The sequence below is a fragment of the Schistocerca nitens genome, chromosome 9 (genome assembly GCF_023898315.1).
Source record: "Schistocerca nitens isolate TAMUIC-IGC-003100 chromosome 9, iqSchNite1.1, whole genome shotgun sequence".
NCBI classification, from domain to species: Eukaryota; Metazoa; Arthropoda; class Insecta; order Orthoptera; family Acrididae; genus Schistocerca; species Schistocerca nitens.
Window position 1 is genome coordinate 214,004,878 of NC_064622.1, and position 17,613 is coordinate 214,022,490.

The window sequence follows — 17,613 nt, forward strand, 5'->3', positions numbered from 1 at the left end:
GCGGGATGGAGAGAAAGGATATCAACATATTATGGGAGGAAACTAAGATAGCTTTAGATACAACAGATCAAGAGACACTTGGAGAAAGAGGAAAACAGAAAAGAAACGGATGGTCTGATGAGGAGATGTCAAAGGTGCTAGATGACAGAAATCAAGCGTGACAAAGAATGTTACAGAGACCCATACAAAATAATGTGGCTATGTTTAACAAGAAGAGAAGGGTAGCTAAGAATTTAGTGCAAATTAAAGAGAGAGTAGAGGAAAGGGAAAGGATGGATGAAATACAGAAGAACTTTGAAAATAAGCAGGGGAGGAAATTCTTTTATGGGGTGGGACAAATAAAGAGAGGATATCAGCAAAGGTTGGACATGGTGAAAGATGAGACAGGCAGTTTGATAGTTGGAAAGAGAAAAATAATAGAAACATTGGTACAACATTCTGAAGTGAAGAGTGAAATGGAGAGAGCTAGAGAAGAAACTGAAGAATAACAAGAGGTGGATGGAGATGATGATGCAGTGGACACAGAACCTCCATCGATAGAAGAGCTAAGAGTAGTTATAAAGCAACTTGGGAATAACAAAGCTCCTGGACACGACTTGGTAACAGTGGAGATGATAAAACACTGAGGTGAAATATTAGTATGGAGGACACACAAAATTTACAATGGCCTGGGAAACAGAGAAAATGCCAGAGGACTGGACGTTAGCAACCATCTGCCCTATACATAAGAAAAGATCACACATGCAGTGTAAGAACTACCAAGCAATATCTCTGCTTAGTATCATCTACAAAATCCTTTCTAGGGCTATAACAAGGAAAGTAAGTAGAAGAGCAGAAAAGATTCTAGGTGAGTACCAGGCAGGTTTTAGAGCTGGGAGGTCTACATCTGACCATATCTTTACAGTACGTATGATGCTGGAGAAGACTTATGAATATAATGTAAGATTAGAACATCTCTTTATAAACAGGCCTATGACAGTTAAAAGATCAGCACTGTGGGAAACAATGCAGACATTCAAATTTCCCAAGAAGCTAATAAAATTAACTAAGATGGCCCTGGAAAACAGCAAAAGCCGGGTTAAAGATCAGGGATGTCTGTCAAGATTGTTCCCAATGGAAGAAGGACTAAGACAGGGAGACCCATTATCCCCAGTACTATTCAACCTGGTATTAGAGAATGCAGTAAGATCAATAAGCACAAATCCAGGAGGCAATATTTACAATAGACTTCTGCAAATCTTTGCCTATACAGATGATGTAGTAATAAGTGCTAGAAGTACGGAGGCACTCACATCAGCCTTCAAAGAGTTTGAAGCTGCTGCCAAGAACCTTGGTTTACAAATTAGTGAGACAAAATCTAAGTATATGGTAACTGAGAGAGATAGAAGAAACATAAATGATCTACAGCTAGAAAGGTACAACTTTTAAAGAGTAGATAGCTTTATTTATCTTGGCTCAGTAATAACATCAGAAAACAAAGTGGAGGCAGATATAACAAACCAAATTAAGGCTGCCGACAGATCATATAGAGCACTATATACCATGCTCAAAAGTAAGAACCTAAATAGGAAAGTAAAGCTGACACTCTACAAAACAGTGATCAAACCAGTTCTGATGTATGGCAGTGAGGCATTGGTACTGACGGAGGCTTTGGAGAAGAAACTAAATATATGGGAAAGGTAAGTGCTGAGGAAGATTTTTGGTCCTGTAAAAGGTGAGATACGGAGAATTAAAACTAATGTTGAAATAAGGGCCCTGTAGAAAGAACCTGGCTAAGATAGTTAGGACATGTCCAGCATATGACAGAAGAAAAACTCCCGAAGAAGATGATGATGGGACATCTTGGTGGTATAAGAAGGAGAGGACGACCACGTGCGAGATGGCTAGAAGATGTGGAAGTCGACCTGAGAGCAGTGGGAGTGAGGAGGAGGCACAGGCATGCTGAAGGCCAAGACGATTGGAAATCTGTGATTGAGGAAGCCAAGGTCCTCAGAGGACCATAGTGTAATGAAGTCAGTCAGAGTCTCACATTACACAGTTATAAATGTTGTCTTCATTCTCATTGCCAACAGTCCAATACAGTGACATATTTGCTGTAGGTGAGGCTGACTAAGGATATCTAATATAGCCGAAAATGTGACAAAGCAGAGCTGTTTTCACTTAAGAAATCAAAGCTTTGGTGATGGCACAAAAGACTACTTCTTTATGGTACAGTGACATGCCAGGCATTTTGTCATAAAATATGTATAACTTGGAGTACATACTGTATGACAGAATACCTAGCATGACAACGTTATATTTCAACTTTTTTGAGTGGGAAAGCATTGTATGATGTCACTCCCACTGCCCAGTTTTATGGATCTCAAGATGACACTACATATTGCCGAAACTATTAATCCAGTAATTGTGTTAATTTATTGGTCGTCGCAAACAAATTGATTTTCAAAAGAAAACTACAGTATGAAAATAATAGGTCCCATGTGCAAATAGATCACCTCCTGCAATTAATAATCATAACAGATAACCTAATTAAACAATATGTTTACTTTATGTGCATGTTATAGTTCTTTAAACACAAGAGACCTGTACCACTTTTAGTTGTGCTGATCTCCTGTGCCTTATCTTTCCAGTCTCTCACTACCTCCCAAAGTCTCACTGCCCAGTCATAGAGGAGCATTCCCCTCATAACTCAGTACCACCCAGGACTGGAGCAACTGAATTACAATGTCCACTAGGGTTTTGACTACAATTCTTCATGCCCTGAAATGAGAAATGTCTTGCCCACTGTCCTTCCCACCCTCCCACAGTGATACTCCGCCATCCACTGAACCTACGCAATATAGTTGTCCATCCCAACACAACTCCTGCTCCCAGTCCCTTACCTCATGGCTCATATCCCTGTATAGACCTACTGCAAGCTCTGTCCCATACATCCTCCCACCACTTCAGTCTGGTCACAAACATCACCTATCCCATCAAAGGCAGGGCTACCTGTGAAACCAGTCACGTGATCTACAAGCTAAGCTGCAACCACTGTGCTGCACTCTATTTGGGCATGACAACTCAACAAACTGTCTGTCCGCATGAATGGTCAGCAACAAACAGTGGCCAAGAAACAAGTGGATAACGCTGTTGTTGAGCATGCTGTCCAACACGACATGCTTCATTTCAGTGACTGCTTCACAGCCTGTGCCATATGGGTCCTTCCCACCAACACCAGTTTTTCTGAATTGCACATGTGGGAACTCTCCCTTCAATATATTCTACGTTCCCATAAACCTCCTGGCCTCAACCTTGGTTAGTCACTGTCCTCACCCATCCATCCCCTTCCCTGCTCCCATTCCGGCACTACATAACCCTCATTCCACCATCACACCCAGTCTTTTTACTTCTCTCTTTTTCCACTAACACGCACCCTCACCAAAAAAAATCTCTACTGCCCTTCGTTTAACCTCCAGGCTGCTCCTAGCTGCCCTACTCTCTCTCCATCTTGTCCCTGTGTGCTCCCCAGCAGCACTTCACTTGTCCTCCAACCCCTACCCTACTATCCCTCCCCCCCTCCACCCCAGCCTCCTCCTTACCTCACCCAGTTAGTACTCCCATCATTTGCTGTTGCTGCTGCTTGCAATGTGGCTTCAGCTGCCAGAAACTGCATCTGTGTGTGTGAATTGCATTTGCATATGTGTGTGTGTGTGTGTGTGTCGTCTATTTTTGACACAGGCCTTGTTGGCCGAAAGCTTATCTGTGACAATCTTTTTGTTGCGCCTATCTGCAACTCTACATCTCTGGTATATGGTGAGTAGCAATCTTCTACAAGAAAGATAACACATCACTTTCTATCACAGATACAACAGGAATTGAACATATGAGAGAATTATTGTCAGCTAACCCCAAATCAGTATTTCTAATTTTTATCCCAGCAGCATCCATGTTTGAAAATATGTTCTCTGTAAAACTTGATTTTCTATTTGTTATTCTTGTGAGACTACATATGAGAAGAGACATACTGAAGCTGTGTAATACGTTAAGAAAGAGCTCTTTAGAAGCAGATTCACTCACAAGATTTATACTAGACTCTCCACAGACAATTATAGTCTGTTTTTCCATAAACATAATGTCCAGAAGAGACTATTATTGGAAGTGCCTATGTCCTATGTGGATGATCTATAATTATTACCTTACCCAGCTCCCCATGCAATTGAACAAAATACTATTCAGTACTCAAACTTGCTTTTATATTTGATAAATTCAGAGAGCTGTGGGCATTGGCATACAAACTACCAGTTTACAAGTAATAATAACAATTTACTTGATGAACTGTGGTAACTTTTATTGTCTTATGAATAATCCCAAGAAACTGTAAAACTTGAGTACCACGTATCGACAACAGATTTAGTAACTATTCAAATTCCTTGACTTTTGTCATCCTTCTTACAGAACTGACGAGCCCAACTATAATGATTAATGTTAATCATAAGATTACATTCCACAGTTTTGATTGTTCTCTTGGAATCTGTTCATGTCATTAATAAATGCAAATGAGGTATCCAAACAATGCAAAATCCCAGATGGAACATAACAATTTATGAAAAGGATAGTTGTTACTCACCATACAGCAGAGATGCTGAGTCACAGATAGGCACAATAAAAAGATTGCCACAAAATAAGCTTTCAACCAACAAGGCCTTTGTCAAAAGTAGACGACACACACACACACACACACACACACACACACACACACACACACACAGAGGCACAATATAAAGACTGCCACAAAATAAGCTTTCGACCAACAATTGTCGAAAGTAGACCACACACACACACACACACACACACACACACACACACACACACACACAAATCATGACCACAGTCTCTGGCAGCTGAAGCCACATTAAGAGCAGCAGCAGTACATGATGGGAAAGGTAACTGGGTAGGGTGAGGAGGAGACTGTGGTGGGGAGGGGGGAGAGAGAAGAGGGTAGGAGTGAGGAACAGTAATGTGCTGCTGGGGAGCATGCAGGGATGAGGTAGGGAGAGGGTAGGGCAGTTAAGTGTAGTTGGAAGGCTAGACAGAGGGCAGGGGAGAGGTGTTTGGGAGGGGGGAGATAGTAGAAAAGAAGAGAAGTAAAAAGACTGGGTGCATTGGTGGAGTAGAGGGCTGTGTAGTGCTGGAATGTGAATAGGGAAGAGGCCTGAAATCAGAAATGTCCTGCCCACTATCCTTACCACCCCTCCCATAGTGGTATTCCACCATCCACCAAACCTACAAAATATACTTCTCCATCCCTACACAGCCCCTGCTCCCAGTCCCTCACCTAATGGCTCATATCCCTATAGTAGACCTAGATGCAAGAACTGTCCCATACATCCTCCCACCACCACCTACTCCAATCTGGTCATAAACATCACCTATCCCATCAAAGTCTTGGCTACATGTGAAACCAGTCATGTGATATAAAAGCTATGCAGCTACCACTGTGCTGCACTCTATTTGGGCGTGACAACCAACAAGCTGTCTGTCCACATGAATGGCCACCAACAAACTGTGACCAAGAAGCAACTGGACCACCCTGCTGCTGAGCTCGCTGACCCATGCAACATTCTTCATTTCAATGACCGCTTCACAGCCTGTGCCATATGGATCCTTCCCACCAATAAAAGCTTCTCTGACCTGCGCAGATACGAACTCTCCCTGCAATATATGCTACGTCCCTGTAATCCTCCTGGCCTCAAGCTTTGTTAGTCATTGTACTCGCCCATCAGCCCCTTCCCTGTTCCCATTCCAGACTACACAGCCCTCTTTTCCATGAACACGCACAATCTTTTTACTTCTCTCCTTTTCGCTACCCCCCACCCCCCAACCTCTCCCCTCCCCTCTCTTTTTAATCTCCCGACTGCACCTAGCTGCCCTACCCTCTCCTCATCTTGTCCCCGCACACTCCCCAGCACCACATTACCATCCCCCAGCCCAACCCTGCTATCACTCCCCCTCCCCGTCCCAGCCTCCTCCTTTGACTCTCCCATCATGCACTGATGCTGCTGCTCGTAGTGTTGATTCAGCTGCCAGAGACTGTGGTCGTGTGTGTGCGAGTTGTGTTTGTGTTTGCACGTGTGTGTGTGTGTGTGTGTGTGTGTGTGTGGGTGTGTGTGTGTGTGTGTGTTTGTGTCGCCTATTATTTTTGACATAGGCCTTGTTGCCCAAAACCTTATTTTCTGACAACCTTTTTGTTGTGCCTATCTGTGACTTAGCATCTCTGCTATATGGTGACTAGGAACTATCCTTTTCATATATTGTTACAAACATGGCACTCTGTTCACATACACACTTCACAACCACATGAAGTGTGTGTCCGTAATGAAGATCTGAACATTTACATCAGTTGTATTCATCAACAATACTTCTGATGTTTTCCACCTTTGCGACATGAAAGAACTCATAACACAACACAAAACAGATGCTTATTATCAGATTCCAAAAGTTTATATTTTTCTAAGACACTTCGCATTTTCGCAACTATTTTCCCGCTACTTCAGTTAAAAGATGTAAACAGTTGTGATGTCACACCCATCCAAAGTAGTTAGACATTACGGAGTACAGCACAGTCTTCGTCCTAAAGGCTATGACACATTTTGCTGTCAGCAGAAGCTTGTCTACTGACAGCTGGCCAACCCACCACACCTCACACACAGCACTCGGATGTTTGGCGCTCACCTCTGGCACATGACTGGTGCTGGCAGCATTGATGCAAGCACCCGCAGCCTCCCACTAGAAACATGTGATCCCTCCAGGCACTGAGCTCACGTATGTCTGCAATATCATCTTCCATGAGGAACAGTCTTGTGTGATATTCAGCCTGTTGACTTCAGTGATCTTCCACAAATCTTTGTCCCATCGGTTTAGCAGTCTTCCTTGTGGTCTGTGTCCATCTCTTGGACTCCATTCCAGCACTGACTGTGTTCAATGGCCACCATTTCTTCTGGCAACAGGGTTGGTCGATTGCCATATCATAGTGGCTTTTATCTCCAGGCTGCCCCCATTTAGTAACTGATTTGATGTATTTTGTCGGAATTTTCATCTTTCCTCATAAATACTAACACAGAACTTCCCATGCCTTGCTGCACAGTTCTAAGTTTCCTTCTTGTGTACTCATGAACTGTCCAGGTCCCACAGTCATAAGTCAAGAATCAAATAAAAGCTTATTTTTTTCCAGTGTCACTGGCATTTTTGCCCTGAAGATAGTTGGATATCTTCCATATGCTCACCAGTCTTGCTTGGTGCATCAGAAGTTTTTGATCTTAGGTCTTCCAGCATACTTCCAAGTTAGCCAAGATAGATGTATTCTCGAACAATATCCAGCGGTATATTTTCGAGTTGTGCATTTTTACCATGCTCCATTTTTTAAGATATCACTATAACATGCAACAGACAGACCGAAATATGCTACTGTCAGACATCTTTACAAGGAAGGCAATAAGCCAGAAATTAATAATTACTGACCAGCCTCAGTACTTATCTTCTCCTGGAAGGTACTGGAAAGGATTATGTATGTTAAGAAATATAAAACACTTCTCTCAAAACAGTGTGTCTCAATTTGAATTTAAAAGGACTCTCTCCAAAGAACAAGTTATTTTTTTGTTCACAAATCAGCTTACACAAAATTTAAATGATAAAATACTGCCATCTAGTATTTTCTGTGGCATGTCAAAAGCATCTGACTGCGTAATTTGTGGTGTTACATTTTAGTCCAGTATATTAATGTGTAATCCTATGTCTACATAGTGGTTAGTGCAGTGGTTAGCACACTGGACTTGCATTCAGGAGAAAAATGTTCAAACTCACAACCGGCCATCCTGATTTAGGTTTCCAAGGTTTCCCTACATTACTTAAGCCAAATTTTGGGACAGTTCCTTTGAAAGGACACAGTCACTTTCCTTCTAAATCCTTCCCTAATCCGAACTTGTGCTCTGTCTCTAACGATCTCATTGCTGACTGGATGTTGAACACTAATCTCCTCTTCCTCCTCCTCTACTTCCATCTACCTAGCCAATGAATGACACTTGTGTACTGTAAACAATATAGTGATTTAGTACTTATGACTGTGAAACTGTTTGGAGGTTTTGCTATGTATTTTCGCATGTAATGAGTGTACAGAGGGATGCCATGTTTTTGAAGTGGGGCTGTGAATGCAGTAATCCCACAAGATGAAGTACCTGCGTGGGCCTTTGTACACACTCCATGAATAATAATCTCAAGTTGCTGCAACACAGTAAGCCCCCAGTAACAATACTGCAAGAGATCTATGCAGAAGCAGAAGAAACTTGTACAAGATTCATTCATGTAATGAGCTGTCAAACTGAGATGATGTTCCCTATGTTGTAAAGTTGTTTGTAGAAGATGTAGTTATATTTCATGGAACAATATACAGACAGTGTTACAGAAGAAATTCTTCTTATTCATTTACAGGAGTTTCACATATGTTGAGGAACTTCAGTTCCATCATTAAACACAACTGCACCAACTACTACGATCATAACATAAATACACTTAAGGTGCAGAAATCAGTAACTATGAGTCATTACATTTGAAACTGAGAATATACATACACACTAAACTTTTACAGCAGCTCATGTATTATGGTAGCAGAGATCTTGCTGGTAATGGGTTTTGACCCTTTCTAATTAAAGGTACAGTGTGTTGCATTAATAAACTCTGGGAGTGCACATAATGAAACAGCACATACAGAATGGGAATTAAACACTACAGGTGAACGATAATGATTAATTCATACTGGGCCCACTCCTGTTCTTGTTTATACAAATGATCTTTCATCACATATTAAAGATGCAGAAATAGTTCTCACTGGTGATGGTGCAAGTACTGTAACCAAGCCTTATGGAGTACCTTCAGCAATTGGAAATGTAATTCAAAATTACACAGTGCCTGATTACACCATTAGAAGTAATGCATTAGGGTAAATCAGACAAAATATTATAAATTCTTTTGTGCTTATTTTGATAACAACCTGAAATGGAAGCCACACGTCATAGATCTCCTTAAACATCTAAGCTCTGCAACTTTTTTGGATGTCATCATATTTTGGTGATGAAAATGTCAAAATGTGACTTGCACTTTCTACTTTCATTTACTAATGTATACTGGCATCATATTCCGGGGTGATTAATCATTAAGGAGAAAAGTATTTGTTGTATAAGAGTGTGTAACAATCATAACATGAGTATCCACTCTGTACTCTCTTGCACACAGCTAATTAAACAATTTGGCATACTGACAACAGCTTCTCAGAGCATTTACACCCTTGTGATGTGTGTTGTCAACGATCAGTCCAACACTGTCTGAATGTGCACAGTGCACCTTGTCATTGTGTATCTATGGTTGCCTCATACACAAGAAGAGCCATGTGTGTATATTCATGCCTTTTTCCCAATATGTGTGCATGTGAGACTCCATTCACATAAAGAAAGAAGCAGCTATTGCATAGTCACCTGACAAGACCAATTTATTTAACCTTACTCATAAATAAAACTATTTTTACCCATTGTAATACTGTGTTATATTCTATTATGAGAATAAATACAATTATTTACAGTATTGCTACTTTTATTACAGTTCTCTTAAAAAAAGTTCCTTCCTGTCAATCACATTGGCTGGTTATCAGTTCTACAAATTTTGAAATTCTTTGTGGTCTTGTTTTTAGAATATTTAATGCAAAGGAAAATTTTGATGTGCACAGATATGTACCATCAAAGGCTATAATGAAATCCATGAAAGAGTAACTTTAAGTGGTACATCTACACTGCAGTTTGTGCTGGCATGTCACTGCACCCCTGAGTGTAACTGCTATTCATAACTACAGCTTCAGGTTTAATGTTTCCCTTGGAGACTGTCTAGTGGATAGTGGGTTTGTTTATCAGCTCCAGATGTTCTGGTGATGTGTGCCAGAGAGGCTGCGACTTAGACATGACCTCTAAAGACAGGCTGAAGACCACCTAACATTTCATAAAACGTAATCATAATGATGAAGACTGAAACTGTAGGGTGGATCTGAAATGAGTGTTCATTTTGTTGTTGCTCTGGTGAATTCGAATCACTGGCAAAGCTGGACGCATTAAGATCTGAAATTTGTGAACCACAGGGGGAGCAGTTTCTGGAGTATATGGATCTGCAGCACACATGGAGTGGCTGCTGGCTGATAAAGACATATTAGTTGGGAATGTAAGGATACTAGACATTAAATCCTGGGTTTCAGATCCCACATACCATTCAAAAATTACCATATCACTGCACATTTATTCTAGAGAGAGATTGGAAACACATGCAGCTAAGTTTCTAATCTTTTCAGAAATGTGTACTCCAAACCTAACACTTAATGTGTTGTTGTTGTGGTCTTCAGTCCTGAGACTGGTTTGATGCAGCTCTCCATGCTACCCTATCCTGTGCAAGTTTCTTCATCTCCCAGTACCTACATCCTACAATCTGCTTAGTGTATTCATCTCTTGGTCTCCCTCTACGATTGTTACCCTCCATGCTGCCCTCCAATACTAAATTGGTGATCACTTGATGCCTCAAAACATGACCTACCAACCGATCCCTTCTTCTGGTCAAGTTGTGCCACAAACTTCTCTTCTCCCCAATCCTATTCAATACTTCCTCATTAGTTATGTGATCTACCCATCTAATCTTCAGCATTCTTCTGTAGCATCACATTTCGAAAGCTCCTTCTCTTCTTGTCCAAACTATTTATCGTCCATGTTTCACTTCCATACATGGCTACACTCCATTCAAATACTTTCAGAAATGTCTTCCTGACACTTAAATCTATACTCGATGTTAACAAATTTCTCTTCTTCAGAAACGCTTTCCTTGCCATTGCCAGTCTACATTTTATGTCCTCTCTACTTCGACCATCATCAGTTATTTTGCTCCCCAAATAGCAAAACTCCTTTACTGCTTTAAGTGTCTCATTTCCTAATCTAATTCCCTCAGCATCAACCGACTTAATTCGACTACATTCCATTATCCTCGTTTTGCTTTTGTTGATGTTCATCTTATATCCTCCTTTCAAGACACTATCCATTCCGTTCAACTGCTCTTCCAAGTCCTTTGCTGTCTGACAGAATTACGATGTCATCGGCGATCCTCAAAGTTTTTATTTCTTCTCCATGGATTTTAATGCCTACTTCAAACTTTTCTTTTGTTTCCTTTACTGCTTGCTCAATATACAGATTGAATAACATCGGGGAGAGGCTACAACCCCGTCTCACTCCCTTCCAAACCACTGCCTCCCTTTCATGTCCCTCGACTCTTATAACTGCCATCTGCTTTCTTTACAAATTGTAAGTAGCCTTTCTCTCCCTGTATTTTACCCCTGCCACCTTTAGAATTTGAAAGAGAGTATTCCAGTCAACATGGTCAAAAGCTTTCTCTAAGTCTACAAATGCTAGAAACGTAGGTTTGCCTTTCCTTAATCTTCCTTCTAAGAAAAGTCGTAAGGTCAGTATTGCCTCACGTGTTCCACCATTTCTACGGAATCCAAACTGATCTTCCCTGAGGTCCATTTCTTCCAATTTTTCCATTCATCTGTAAAGAATTCGTGTTAGTATTTTGCAGCTGTAACTTATTAAACTGATAGTTCGGTAATTTTCACATCTGTCAACACCTGCTTTCTTTGGGATTGGAATTACTATATTCTTCTTGAAGTCTGAGGGTATTTCGCCTGTCTCATACATCTTGCTCACCAGATGGTAGAGTTTTGTCAGGACTGGCTCTCCCAAGGCCGTCAGTAGTTCCAATGGAATGTTGTCTACTCGGGGGGCCTTGTTTTGACTCAGGTCTTTCAGTGCTCTGTCAAACTCTTCACGCAGTATCGAATCTCCCATTTCATCTTCATCCACATCCTCTTCCATTTCCATAATATTGTCCTCAAGTACATCGCTCTTGTATAGACCCTCTATATACTCCTTCCACCTTTCTACTTTCCCTTCTTTGCTTAGAACTGGGTTTCCATCTGAGCTCTTGATGTTGATACAAGTGGTTCTCTTATCTACAAAGTTCTCTTTAGTTTTCCTGTAGGCACTATCTATCTTACCCCTAGTGAGATAAGCCTCTACATCCTTACATTTGTCCTCTAGCCATCCCTGCTTAGCCATTTTGCACTTCCTGTCGATCTCATTCTTGAGATGTTTGTATTCCATTTTGCCTGCTTCATTTACTGCATTTTTATATTTTCTCCTTTCATCAATTAAATTCAATATTTTTTCTGTTACCCAAGGGTTTCTACTAGCCCTCGTCTTTTTACCTACTTGATCCTCTGCTGCCTTCACTACTTCATCCCTCAAAGCTACCCATTCTTCTTCTACTGTACTTCTTTCCCCCACTGCTGTCAATTGTTCCCTTATGCTCTCCCTGAAACTCTGTACAACCTCTGGTTTAGTCAGTTTATCCAGGTCCCATCTCCTTAAATTCCCACCTTTTTGCAGTTTCTTCAATTTTAATCGGCAGTTCATAACCAATAGATTGTGGTCAGATTCCACATCTACCCCTGGAAATGTCTTACAATTTAAGACCTGGTTCCTAAATCTCTGTCTTACCATTATATAATCTATCTGACACCTTTTAGTATCTCCGGGACTCTTCCATGTATACAACCTTCTTTTATGATTCTTGAACCAAGTGTTAGCTATGATTAAGTTATGCTCTGTGCAAATCCATATTCACCTTCTATGTTCCCTTCTCTCCCTTTTCCTACACTCGAATTTCAGTCACCCATGACTATTAAATTTTCGTCCTCCTTCACTAACTGCATAATTTCTTTTATCTCATCACACATTTTATCAATTTCTTCAACATCTGCAGAGCTAGTTGGCATATAAACTTGTACTACTGTAGTAGACGTGGGCTTCATGTCTATCTTGGCCACAATAATGCGTTCACTATGCTGTTTGTAGTAGTTACCCATACTCCTATTTTTTTTATTCATTATTAAACCTACTCCTACATTACCCCTATTTGATTTTGTATTTATAACCCTGTATTCACCTGACCAAAAGTCTTGTTCCTCCTGCCACCGAACTTCACTAATTCCCACTATATCTAACTTTAACCTATCCATTTCCCTTTTTAAATTTTCTAACCTACCTGCCCGATTAAGGGATCTGACATTCCATGCTCTGATCCATAGAACACCAGTTTCCTTTCTCCTGATAACAACATCCTCTTGAGTAGTCCCCACCCGGAGATCCGAATGGGGGACTATTTTACCTCCGGAATATTTTACCCAAGAGGACGCCATCATCATTTAACCATACAGTAAAGCTGCATGCCCTTGGGAAAAATTACGGCTGTAGTTTCCCCTTGCTTTCAGCCGTTCGCAGTACCAGCACAGCAAGGCCGTTTTGGTTATGGTTACAAGGCCAGATCAGTCAATCATCCAGACTGTTGCCCCTGCAACTACTGAAAGGCTGCTGCCCCTCTTCAGGAACCACACGTTTGTCTGGCCTCTCAACAGATACCCCTCCGTTGTGGTTGCACCTACGGTACAGCCATCTGTATTGCTGAGGCACGCAGCCTCCCCACCAACGGCAAGGTCCATGGTTCATTGGGGGGAACACTTAATAAAGTCTTCTTTTTATGAAACTTGCCTCAGACATGGATGAATACAATGGAAGGCAAAAAGTACAAAGGAAAAATTGCCTACAAATTGGAAATTTTCATTTTGGATGTTGGAATGTTCACAGTTTGTATAGACCAGGAACCATCCAGGCTAAGGTCTCAGAAATTAAGCAATATAAACTGGACTTGGTGGCAGTATACGAGACAAGATGGACAGGTGAGGGTACTCATAAAGAAGATGGACACATACTATTTTATGGTGGGTGTGTAGGTAAACATAAACTTGGCACTGGATTTGTGATGCATGACAAAGTATCAAGTTTGGTTAAAGAATTCAAGGTTGTTAATGAAAGAACTTGTGAAATCATTCAAGTGACCTACAATCCACAAGCTGCAGCCAATGTACTGCTTTCTACATTGGCATGACAACTAACAAGCTGTCTGTCTACATGAACAGCCACCAACAAACTGTGGCCTAAAGAGAATATGCTGCCCAACACAATATGCTTCTCTTCAATGAATGCTTCACAGCCCGTGCCACCTAGATCCTTCCTATCAACACCAGCTTTTCTGAACTACCCAGGTGTGAACTCTTCCCGCAATGTATCCTTCATTGCCATAACCCCCTTTTCCTCAAGCTGTGCTAATCCCTGTCCTCCACTTACCTATCCCATTCTCTGCTCCCATTCCAGCACAATACAGCCTTCTACCCTATCAATCAGTTCTTTTCCCCTTCTCTACTTCTCTCCTCTCCTGCTCACCTTCCCCTCCTCAAACTTCCTGACTGCAACTAGCAGTTCCTGCCCTGTACCCATCAGTCCATGCACAGTCCCACAAGCAGCACCACGCCTACCCCCAACTACACCCTGCTATCCACCATTCTCTGCCCCATGTCTCCTCCTTACCGTCCCACCAGATTATTGCTCCCATTTGGCTCAGTTATGACTCAGACAAGTCTCAGCGGCCAGACACAGTGGTCCTGTGTGTGAGTTGTGCTTGTGTGAATTTGTGTCCTTTCAATATTTCAAAAGAGGGCCTTTTGCCCAAAAGCTAAAATGTATTCATCGTATCTGTCTGTGGCGCATCATCTCCTCTACATGGTGACTAGCAATGTATCCTTTTCATAATATTGTTGTTATTCCATCCTAGACTTTCCTTAGCATTAAAATTACTTACATCATCATATATAGTTCTATCCCACGGTAAATATTTGCAACAGAAAATGAACAAATTATTAATACATACTGGGATCATGAGCTGCATGTTTCTGAGCCAATGCATCAAGACAGGAATTCACATCTTCCACAGTAAATTTCTTTCCTTCTCCGCAACGGGTTTTCAGAATAAAGTATGCCACTTCTGCAAAATCTCCTGCCTGATTCACACCAGCTTTTGGAGATCTGGAGGAAATGTAAATGTAAGCGAGGTTAAAATAGTTTCTGAAAACAGCAGCCATAAATTAATTGTTACAGACAACAAGCAAAAAGTAAAGTAATCAACAGCTAGAAATTTGACAGAACTCAAAGCTACTTTAACAAAGTAGTATTTTTATTTATTTATTTCTCACATATTCACAAACACTGGTTTTTATGTAAACAAAATGTATAACATAGGCCAACAAAAAATTTTTTTGAAAACCATTTTTTTTAACTATGATAGCTGATCTTTATAGATTTTTATGAGCTGAATCCAAATCTAGCCTTAGTTTTTTTTTGTATCACCCATAGTTTTCAAGCAATATGCTTTTTATTACATAGTATAAAAATCCTGTGCTATATGGTAAATGGGGAAATTAATGAAATGCTTTGTTACAACATAAGCATGGTTTGTATTTACAGTAAGCTACTTAAAACAATGGTATGTGTTAATACAGGTTTCACTTGTCAGCTGGAATTGGTTTGTAGTTTCTTTCTCTTTTTTCATTAAAGCCTCTTGTGTAGCTTTTTCTACGATGAGTCGCTTGCTGAACTTCTCGGTGAAGTGGTCAACAGTAGTCCCCCATCATGATGGTGTTCCAGCCGCCTTGGTAGTGTTTTTCCATCACTTTAATGTCCTAGTGAAAACGCTCTCCTTGCTCCTCACTAACATCTTCCATATTGTCTGGGAAGTAACCAAGGTGACTGTTCAAAAAGTGAACGTCCAGGCTCATTAAACATCCTAAAGTTTAAAACTTCTTTAACACTGTAGCTATAATAGAAACATATTCTGGATCTTTTTCATGTCCTAAGAACTTTGTAATGACTTGCTTGAATGATACCCATGCTTCTTTCTCATTTAAGGTCATTGTGGATTCAAAGTTAACATCAAATATCAATTTTCTAATGTCAGGTCCATCAAAGATGCCTTCTTTTGGTTTAGCTTCTGAAAGGTGCGGAAACTTTTGGCAGAGATATTAAGACATGGTCCATCTTTAGGCAAAGCCTTTACAAACTTTTTTATTAGGCCTAACTTTATAAGTAGAGGTGGTAGGAGAACGTTTTTTTTTGGTTCTACAAGGTTTTTGCAAAGAATGTTCTTCTCACCAGGTTTTAAAGACTCCCTCAAGGGCCAGTTCCTTCTGTGCCAGTGTTGATCCCTAGCCATACTGTCCCATTCACATAAGAAACATGAAATTTGGTAAAGCCACCTTGTTGACCAAGGAGCATGGATGTTACTTTTAGAACACCACATATCATCCAACCATGAGCAGAATAGTCTATTTTATTTAGCACTATTTCTAGGTTTTCATAGCTTTCTTTCATATGTACAGAATGTCTTACAGGTGTAGACACATACATGTTACCATTGTGTAATAAAACAGCCTTTAAACTAGTTTTGGATGAATTAATAAACAGCCTCCAGTCTTCCTTTTTGTATTCAATACCAAATTCATTCATCAGACCGCGAATGTCTGAGCAGTACACTAAATCATTGTCTTGTTGAAAAAACTTGGAAAATTGCTGCTCTCTCTTTCTATAAATGTATATGCTGGTTCCAACTGCCAGTAAGTTCTTTTCTTTTCATCTAGAGCTAAGCAATTCAACTTTTTCTTTCGTTAAGCCCCGATCCCTAACCAAATCGTTATGCTTGGTCTGAGTAAACAATTTGGGCTCTAGACTTTTCTGTATTACAATGGAATTCATCATCATCTGGTTCATCTAAATCAGATTGCACAGCACAAAATACTTCAGTTGGAATAGAATTTAAATCATCTGGTGGTTCAGGAACCGGCAAATCTACACCATTCCCTACTGGTCGGATCGCAGACAGAAGTTAGTGTAGCTTATTACCTTCTTGTTTTTCGAATTATGACCAGTAATATCAACACTGCAAAAGTAGCAATTATCGGAATGATTTCTTGGCTCCCTCCATATCACAGGTACAGCAAATCTAAATGCTTTTTTCTCCTCTTTGGACCATTTTCTCAGCTCTTCAACACACACATAACATACCTTATGTGGCGCCCAAGATTTATCTTGATCACTAAGTTTAGATCCAAAGTATGATAGATAAACCTTTTTCACAAAGTCTGTAATATGTCTTTGGTGTTTTTTAATCACAAATTCACCACAAATATAACAAAAACTATCAGCAGAGTTTTTACAACCATGATTAGACATTTTACTGAGCACATGTACAGGAAACAGGAAAGTGAGATTAAGTTGATTGTAAACAAAACACCGTCTGTTATCACAAAAATAGAATCAACCTTTTTTTTGCCAGCAAATGTTTTTCAGCAGTGTTACCAACGTCATCTACATTCATTACACCTCCTCTTTAAATTATTTTAACTATATAAAAGCTGTTAAATTCTTTAAAAAATTCGCTTAATTTAATAAATTTAACTGTAAAATGTGAAAAAATGGTGGGTGAAACAGTTTTTTAAGAATCATATTTGGATTTACCACCCTAAAAAACATAAGAATAAGGTATTTTCAGCAAAAAAGTTTTTCTGTTGTTGGTCTGTGTAATTACTGCCCCTGCAAGTATATTTTACTGTCA

At 40.3% G+C, this 17,613-nt stretch overlaps 1 protein-coding gene across 6 annotated transcripts in view; it reads right to left on the bottom strand.

Moving 5' to 3' along the window:
• Positions 1 to 17,613, bottom strand: part of LOC126202989 (DNA ligase 4) — a 291,615-nt gene that overhangs the window by 185,246 nt on the left and 88,756 nt on the right. For all 6 annotated transcript variants that reach the window (XM_049937187.1, XM_049937186.1, XM_049937183.1 and 3 more), the window contains exon 4: positions 14,878 to 15,032. In XM_049937187.1, coding sequence (XP_049793144.1) covers positions 14,878 to 15,032 — 155 coding nt within the window. The remainder of the gene's footprint in view (positions 1 to 14,877; positions 15,033 to 17,613) is intronic.